Source organism: Azolla caroliniana, unplaced genomic scaffold (genome assembly GCF_043228905.1).
Source record: "Azolla caroliniana isolate FFs.n. ecotype wild unplaced genomic scaffold, voAzoCaro1.0.p SCAF_22, whole genome shotgun sequence".
In the NCBI taxonomy this organism is placed as follows: Eukaryota; Viridiplantae; Streptophyta; class Polypodiopsida; order Salviniales; family Salviniaceae; genus Azolla; species Azolla caroliniana.
This window is the reverse complement of record NW_028230457.1, coordinates 3,842,677-3,851,157: the sequence shown is the minus strand read 5'-3', so window position 1 is coordinate 3,851,157 and position 8,481 is coordinate 3,842,677. Positions and strand designations below refer to the sequence as shown.

Sequence of the window (8,481 nt, the reverse complement as noted above, 5' to 3'; positions counted from 1 at the left end):
ACCAAAGGACACTATTAGACGGTACAACGTGGATTGCGCGATTCTCTACGCGGACGACATAACCAATTACATATGATATCAGAGCCTTGAGGTTGTACTTGTACCCCATGGTAGGAGTCGACAACGTCTTGGCTCAAGCCTGAACTGTTTTAAAACGGTTTGGTGGTTCGGTTCAGTTCAGGCTCGAACTTCCTTAACCAGCTTGAGCTCGGTTTGGGATGCCTCGAGCCCAACCAAACTGGTTCCCAAACCGGTTAAGGCTTAATCGGCGGCTTAACCGGTTTAGGATTAACCTGTTCGGTTCAAGTTTTTGCCAAAAGAGACAAAGGCCTTGGAAACCATGAAACCACACTCTTATCCATTCATGGATCTTGGGTTCAAATCTCATCCTCCACAAAGTCTCTGCGACGTTATATCTTCCATCTTTCTTTCTTTCTTTCTTTCTTTCTTCAATCTCTAGCACCAAGTTAGCCTCCATCCCTTGCCTGCAGTATCCCCCTGAAGATCTCTGTTTTTCCTTCCTTGTTCGAGTCTGATTCTTTGTTGTTAAAACAGAGTGGGCCATTCAAGCGTATTCTTGTTTCATTTCAGTAGTTGATAAATGGAGAAACTCTTCTCAGGGTTGCTTAACACTGCCATTGATGCTATCTCCTCTGTTAATTCATCATCATCCTCCGGCCATGGTGACTCTAGCTCTGTTGACCGTTCCACATGGGCTGAGGTACTCTTTTAAATCCAAATGGAATCTTAGTTTAATATCACTGCTACTCTATTCACTGTATCTTCAACCTAATTCCACGTAGTCAACGTGATTTGATCTAATTTCATAGGAATTAATCTAATTCAATGTGGTCTAGTTTCATGGAATTTAGTCTAATTTATTGTAATTTAATGTAACTTTGATATAGTTTGGCTTTATGTGATTTAATCTAATTTCGTGTAATTGAGGCTCGTCTGATGTGGTCTAATCGAGTTTGACATTAAAAATATATATATATATATCTAGCTTAACCTAATTTAATAAAGGTTAGGTTCAGTTAAACATAGTTTAACCTAATCCGAATCAAATTATTGACGTTGTCATTGTCTAGATCTAATGCTTATAAATAGGGCCCATCTCTCCGAGCTTGAAAATTTTCAACGTTTTCTCCTCACCATATTGCGTTTTTTTCTTCATCTGTTTCTTGTTTGAGAAGGATTTTTCGAGGGGTTTTCTGAATGCCTATATTCATTCACAATCCTGAAGAGCCTTTTTAGTTGTAACAAATCTTGAAGGTTTTCTTTTCTTCTTTCTTCTGTCTTCTTCTTCCTTTTTCATTTCCCTTTCTCTTCGGAAGATCTTGACTTTTGTCTCTCTGGATCTAACCATATACGATGGGATTTAGGGTTTAAATTTTTGTTTCCATTTAGGGTTTTAATTTTGCTTTTACCATTCAGGTCCCAAAGACTGATATTTAATTTCAAATTTGTCACTGGGTTTTTGTCTTCCCTTTTTCTTTTACTGAATCTTCCCTCATATGCCATCTCTTCTGCAGATCCATGGAAATGTTATGGGTCTTTCTTTGGATCTTTGGTTATACTCGTGAGATTGAATCATCCGAACTCATAAGAGATTTTAGTCTCGCTCTTAAAGTCATTTTATAGATGGCTAATCGAGACATACCCAATTCCATTTCATTTCAAACCTTTTTTGAGTGGTTTTCAACAAAGATCTGAGTGGTTTTCAACAAAGATCTGAGTGGTTTTCAACAAAAATTTGAGTGTTTTTTTCCTTTTGCAATGTGGTTTTGGGGGGGATTCTCAAGATTGCTGCAGGACAAGATGGACATAAAAGCAATTATGGACAAGGGCAGGAAAATGCTGGTCATCATTCTCGTCCCGATCGTTATCACAAGGTATGTATGTATCTTCTCTCCTTCAGTAAAAAAACAACTTGTTTCTTTCTAGTGTACTTAAGTAATATTGAGCATTCCACACCATTTTCTGATAATGGGAAATTTTAGGTCTTGGAAATGAAATTAGTAGATCAAATATCCTCTAACTAAAGCCTTCCAAAAGATGCTGCCTACAAATGCATTGAAATTAGGAAAATAGTACAAAAATACACCCTAATTTGTCGGAATTTGACCAAAATTTTAACTACTACTCAGGAGTATTGTGGTGAACTTTCGGAAGTTAGCGGTTAAAGTCATATAAAAAAAATTGCAAATATCTATGAGTAGCTAGTAGAGATAAAATTTTCTACTGTGTCAAGGGAGACTCTCAGTGCATTCTCTCTGATTGTCTTTGTGGGTGAATATGGTAAGATGTTTCGTTCACGAGAGGATTTAAAATGTATGGAATCCCAATGACTCGCTAAATATAAATGATTTAGGCAAATCTGTATCTTGTGGAACTCTAAAATTTATAGAACTAATGACAAATTTAGTTAAATCTTTCGACTTCTCCACAACACTTCAGCTAATTCTGTTACGAAATGTTGCTTCAAACATCTTGTGAATATTGGCAAAACCTTTCACAAACATCCCAATTGTTTGAACAATAGTAGCCAGAAGTTTCCAATAACCTTGAAACTTCGACAATCTGCAAAAAAAAATATTAGTCTCTAGTTCATTTTTCTCGGGTTTCGTAGTTGCCAGAGGAGCAGTGGCAAGAGTATAGGAAGCCTCCCCATAAGCAAGAGTATGCAAAGCCAGTCACTTCGGATGTCGATATAGAACCCACCGAAGAAGAGCTCGGGAACATCTCGGCCGCATGTAACCGTCTTTGGGGGCTCGATCTCAACCGTCTATCTCCAGGACGAGATTACGAGATAGACTGCGGGGAAGGAAAGAGGGTCGGGGACCAACAAGATAGGGCGGACAACACGTTTTTCTCCTACGTGAACGAGGAAGTGTTCCGTAGGCCGACTTTCGCCCGTTTCTACGCTCTCCTTGACAATTACTCCGCTAAGCAAGGTGTCCGAGAGCATGTTAGCGAGGAAGAAAAGCAAGAAGAGAATGCGTTTATTGAGGAGATAAGTCGGACCGCCCCGATCCAATACCTATTTAAGTACTTAGTAGCACAAAGTGTCATCTCCGATAACCAAGCCGAATTTAAGGAGCATCTACACTCGTTATGGTTTGGGTTGTATGGTCGGGCCGGTGCACAAGATTCGTCTTCGGCATTCGAGCATGTTTTCGTGGGAGAAGTGAAACATGGCCAATTTGAAGATGAAATTTCGGGCTTCCACAATTGGATAAAGGTTTTTTTTTTTTACCTGGGAGCTCTTGTGTTCAAGGCGAGATTGCCTTGAACCCTCTTAAGACAAATGACCCCTTTGCAACATGAAAAGGTAGATTTTTACTTGTGTTTTTTTTTTTATGATGATGATTTTTTGTAGTTCTATGTTGAAGAAGTCGCAGGAAGACTCGACTATCAAGGATACATATTCCCAAGAAGAAGGAACCATGATGTGGTACATATCTCAACAATTCATAAGTAGATACAATTTTCTTTATTTCAATCTCACAAGGAAAAGGCACCATTTTGCAATAACTCTTTATGACTTTGGTTTTTGTTACAACAGCCCGATGCTCATTCACAATGCCTTTCAATACAATTCACATGGAATGGCGTGAAGAAGCCCGTTTCGACCACCTTTGTGGGCGTAAGTCCTGAATTTGAAGTAGCCCTTTATACACTTTGTTTCTATGGAGGTAGCGAAGACAACTATGTTGAGGTGGGCCCCTATGCCGTCAATATCAAGTGTTATCGTCATGGTAGGGATAGAATTGGCTCGGCCTTCCCAATCGTACAAGATTGACACTTTCTAAACATGTCTTCTGAGATCCTCGAGTAGATCTATCTAAGAAAGTTCTCGAATTCAACCTTTACAATTCAATTTCCCAAGGGTCATAAATTTGCTTTCCACAATACTCTAAATTAGCAAATGGTTGACAATAATTTTTAATGCACTATTCTTTCTAAAAATGGAGATATTCATACTCCTATGACATTGAAATTTAGTTATCCAAGGACTACCTCTAATGAAAAACATGCAATGATGGATTAAGTGCAAATGAAATGCCCACAAAACAATTATCAACGATTGTGCATTCCCTTTGCATAGGCAACCATGGTCCTTCTAAGAAATGAAACTAATTAGCATGTCAAGCTCTCGTCCATCAGCTCAACTATGCCAATCTAATCACTCCACCTTTCTAATTTTAAGAAATGAAAAACAACCATGGTTTATAGTCTAATTTGCATGACAAAGACAACAAATTACAAGCAATGGAAGGTTGTGCACCCAAAAAGCACAAAATTACTATCAATGCTCAATCATGCAAATATTATAATATAAGAAAGGCTTGAAAGATTTGTAATTATCAATGTGTGAATTTGAAGTGACATTTAGTTTGAAAAATTTTCGTCTTATGTGTGACCACATAATTTAGTCATGGATAGTTTGAGAAGGGACAAAACATATGCATCTTTGTTCGCACTTGAAGTAGTTAGTGGAGGGAGTCACTAGTGGTGTCTAGGGTCTCTCGAGTGCCACGTGCTTTGTTTCTTCTTAATGACTTTGTGGTTTCAAGATCAAAGAGTTGGAGGGTGCATCATCGATGAACCCCACAAAAGATCGAGTCTTATTTTAATTCAATGTCTTGTACATACTCGTTACATTTTTAAACAAACCATGCGGAATTGCCATATAAGATACCTAAGGCAACCTAAATTGAAATGATTGATTTAAATTTGTAAACATGAGATTGTAGTGAAAAGATTGTGCTTTACAACTATGTGTGCTCATTATAACACATCTTCATAGTTGCAATTCGAGATCATGTACAATTTGCAATTTGCTCATAAAAACATGGTTTTCTAGAACACACATCGTGTTGACTTGTAATATTATAAACTTAGGTATTCCTTTGGTTGCCGTATCACTTTATCTTAAGTAGATGTTGTCTTAGCATAATCTCATTGACTTTAAATTGATAATAATCAACTTAGATATTATTTGGCTTGCCTTATCACTTTGTTTTAGCTAGATAACAAAACGTCCAACTTGAAAAACATTAGAGCCTATTGACAAGCCAACCACCATTTTAGAAGGGTTTTGAAGAGTGTGGGTTATATATATGACAATTTGTTTTGACGCTTAACCTTACTATAAATAAAGGAAATACAACTAATCTTTGACAAATATAGGGCAAATATCAGGGAATTTCAAAAGATAAAGCCCTATTTTCTACACTTTCAATGTTCTATGACCCACTGATGAACAACCCATTTCCAGTTAGTAAGTCCAATAGGTTTCTTCCTTTTTACACTAGGTACAATAATAATGGGACTTGCTTTAGCCTTCTCCACATGCATTGCTCAAAGGGCAGTCTTCTTTGCTTGTGTTGTCGTAATTATATATGTCACATTAGTGCACTAAATGATTTTTTTTAATTATAACTAAGGATCATTGTCCGTTTAGTACGTGTACCCAGCCAAATAAGTTTCATGCATCAATCACACTTTCATATTAGGTGAGCTAGTTGTATTTGTGAACTATTCAACTACTGAGATTATTGATCATGTGTAACAACCCATATGATTTTACAAGATTTAGTCACGATTCAAAAACATCAGATAGCAACTTGATGTTTACTAGGTGGCTACCATAGTGAGATTGATTCTATTTTTCTATAAGAATAATAATAATAAACTGGTATGATAAAGATGGTTGTATATATAAACATATGCCATTGTTTTTATGCTAGCAGACAATTATTTTGCGAGTATACCATATTATCCAAATGGATGCATCATGGTTTATGTCACTATTCTAAATATTTGAATGCTGACATTATAACCTTGTTGAAATGGTTAGGTGTTAATATGTTATAGCATATAATCATGAATGCATGTGGCCAAAACACATAGATCTACATTGTGACATTAATATATCTTTCAATCATTGTTCATGTGTGTATGCATGGGTGTAGAAGGCATAACAATAGATTGTATGTAGCTAGAGAACTTTCACTATGTTCTAGATTGATTGACTATTTATTATTATTGATGCTCTTGTCACTTATGCATGACAGTTGTATGGTTGTCATCTTTGCACACACCTAACTATAAAATTTATTGACCTCATCTAATGGCACATCTTCTAGTTTCATTTGTCTCTTGCCGTCTTTCTCATCTTCAATGTTCATATTATATAATTTCCTTCAACATTTTTGTGTATAGTAAAGGTCAATGGAAACCTTTTAACCATTCTTTAATAGCAATCAAATTGTTTGCAAAATCTTGATTGAAATTGATGAAGCTTTTTTGCAATGTACACAATATCAATCCTCATTGACCTTGATTTATTTCACAATTGCGACTTTGCAAAGCATAAAATTTCTCACTACACCGTCATATTTGTATGAGAAAGTTAGAACTTCAAAAGGTACGACCGAAATTACTTTAAGTAGTAGTCTAAGGACTCTTATTTCAATGGTAAACCCAATACTCTCACCTTGTTAATTGCATCATGCATGAACTCAATGCATTCACTATGTACTTTTTGCACATAATGTCTCGATAATTACATAATGTATAAGGTCAAATCTATCACAGTATACTCCCACATGTGATGTCTTGTTAAATATAAATAGTTAAGGCAAAATGAAACAAACTTGCAAATAATAACTTGTCCGTAGACAATGACTTTATTGAGGCTTATCACATAATATTGAAATTACGAAGTCTAATAATAGAGATCATTCATCTGGCCAATATTGTAAAATATTTTCCATAAGTGTCAATGGGCAAAGGCATTACATTTAACAATACACAAAACATGACTTAAAGATGTATGATTCATAGGTTTCTCAACCGATACACCTACATCTAGCTTCAAAAGTATGAAGCTACTTGTATGTGCATGTATGTTCTTCATGTTTTGATCATTGATACCTCTCTTTGTTCACTTAAAAACATGATACCTTGCTCGACCCTAGCACATGTTTATGTCATTGTTAAACTAGTGGGGTTTCCATCTTTCCATTATGAATGCATTCGCATTTTTGAATGGCTTTTTTAATGTCGGGGGGGTTTACGTGTCATGTAGAGTTAACTCAATATTATTGTAGCACAGATATGCAAACTAAAAGCATAGGAGGGTTTCCCCGTCATTGACAATCAAGAAGAATTAATGGTATACATGTGAATCTCGATATACAAGTAGGCTATTGTATAGAGAATAAATAGTCAAATAGCTCTACTATCTATATTCTTAATCAACTATGAATCTTCCTATAGGTCATGTATCTGTTCATGATCTTAAACATAACCAATGATAAAATGAAACAAAAGAGCATCCATCATTTGTAAGAGGAAAAGAAGAAGCAATGTACGAGGGACATGGCTTACAATGCAAATGGCATACTTGTGGACCTATAAAAAATCATAAGATGTCATGTTGAAACATCAATAACAAAATCATGCAAAGCCAACAAGAGTTTTATAACCAATCTATCCAATATCTATGAGAATATATTTGAGTTGGTGAGATACACAAATCATTCTGAGGTCTACGTTTTGTTGTTTATTAGTATCCTAGTTTAAGTTTGCAAAATACTATGCCACAAATTAGTCATTGTGTTTCTCCACAAATTTTTCTTTTTCTTTTTTAAATTATGCAATTTTTCTTTTACCAATGCATGACTTGATTTTCTCCATATTGAGATAGGGTAAAGGAGATGGTGATCTCTTGAATGAGTTCTCTTTAGATTATTTAAAGAGTATGATTTGCATAAAGAGGGGTTGTGCCAGATACATGGGATGTTCATGCATAAATGATCAGCGTCTATGAGTTACTCTCCCTCCCTAGAGTCCCTCTCCCCGAAAGGTGACAAATGAAAGGTTCATTCCAATATGTTTTCTGAGTATGCTTTAACCAACTTGAATACTTTCAACAAGTTGTCCAATGTATAACTTTGTTCTTTATGCTTTAGTACAATTTTGAAAGGTTGATAGGAGGAATTGTTGTCATTTCTTTACATATAATTACGGATAGTTGAATTTAAAGTTGTATGTCTATAAAGATGCATTAATGCAATGAGTGTATGTGTGTGTGTACACGAATCGATCAATGAAAGGAGTAACTAGGTTCATGAACATTAAGAGGATTGGGTACACTAATGTGAACACAAAGAACCTTTGTCCAAACTTCCATATTTTTGCTTACTTTTTGAGTTTTAAGGTTGCATGCAATGAAGCGCAATCTCTTACATAATTCATGCTTAGCATTAAATGAATACACATCGTGTGTCAGTTGAAATTTGGTCCAACTAAGATATTCGTGTTAGTTCTTAAAACCCATTGAACATCATTAAAGTTTTTAATTTTCGGCAAAGATTGGACACACACTTCTTCTATAAAGCCAATGGAATCCCAAAACAAAGCATATTTGAAAGACAATGTTATCCATAGATCTTCAATAAGTACAAA

The 8,481-nt window shown here is 35.6% G+C and overlaps 1 protein-coding gene across 3 annotated transcripts; it reads left to right on the top strand.

The window, feature by feature from the left end:
- The first annotated feature begins 379 nt into the window (after positions 1-379).
- Positions 380-4,090, top strand: LOC147849851 (uncharacterized). 3 transcript variants are annotated; one of them, XM_087337198.1, is made up of 6 exons: positions 380-466; positions 592-721; positions 1,806-1,895; positions 2,633-3,244; positions 3,383-3,457; positions 3,569-4,090. In XM_087337198.1, exons 2-6 carry the CDS (start codon positions 602-604, stop codon positions 3,803-3,805), a joined length of 1,134 nt encoding a protein of 377 aa, XP_087193324.1. In that variant the 5' UTR covers positions 380-466; positions 592-601; the 3' UTR covers positions 3,806-4,090. The 3 variants fall into 3 exon arrangements, with proteins under 3 accessions (XP_087193324.1, XP_087193325.1, XP_087193323.1); XM_087337199.1 differs by lacking the exon at positions 380-466 and adding an exon at positions 467-490; XM_087337197.1 differs by lacking the exon at positions 380-466 and having other exon boundaries at positions 531-721.
- The last annotated feature ends 4,391 nt before the right edge of the window (positions 4,091-8,481 follow it).

Bases quoted from the DNA above. Each gene is read 5' to 3' on its own strand.
- LOC147849851 (XM_087337198.1), top strand. From the start codon at position 602: ATGGAGAAACTCTTCTCAGGGTTGCTTAACACTGCCATTGATGCTATC. The intron at 1,896-2,632 runs GTATGTATGTAT...CGGGTTTCGTAG, and splicing joins GTCCCGATCGTTATCACAAG to TTGCCAGAGGAGCAGTGGCA. The intron at 3,458-3,568 runs GTACATATCTCA...TTGTTACAACAG, and splicing joins GAAGAAGGAACCATGATGTG to CCCGATGCTCATTCACAATG.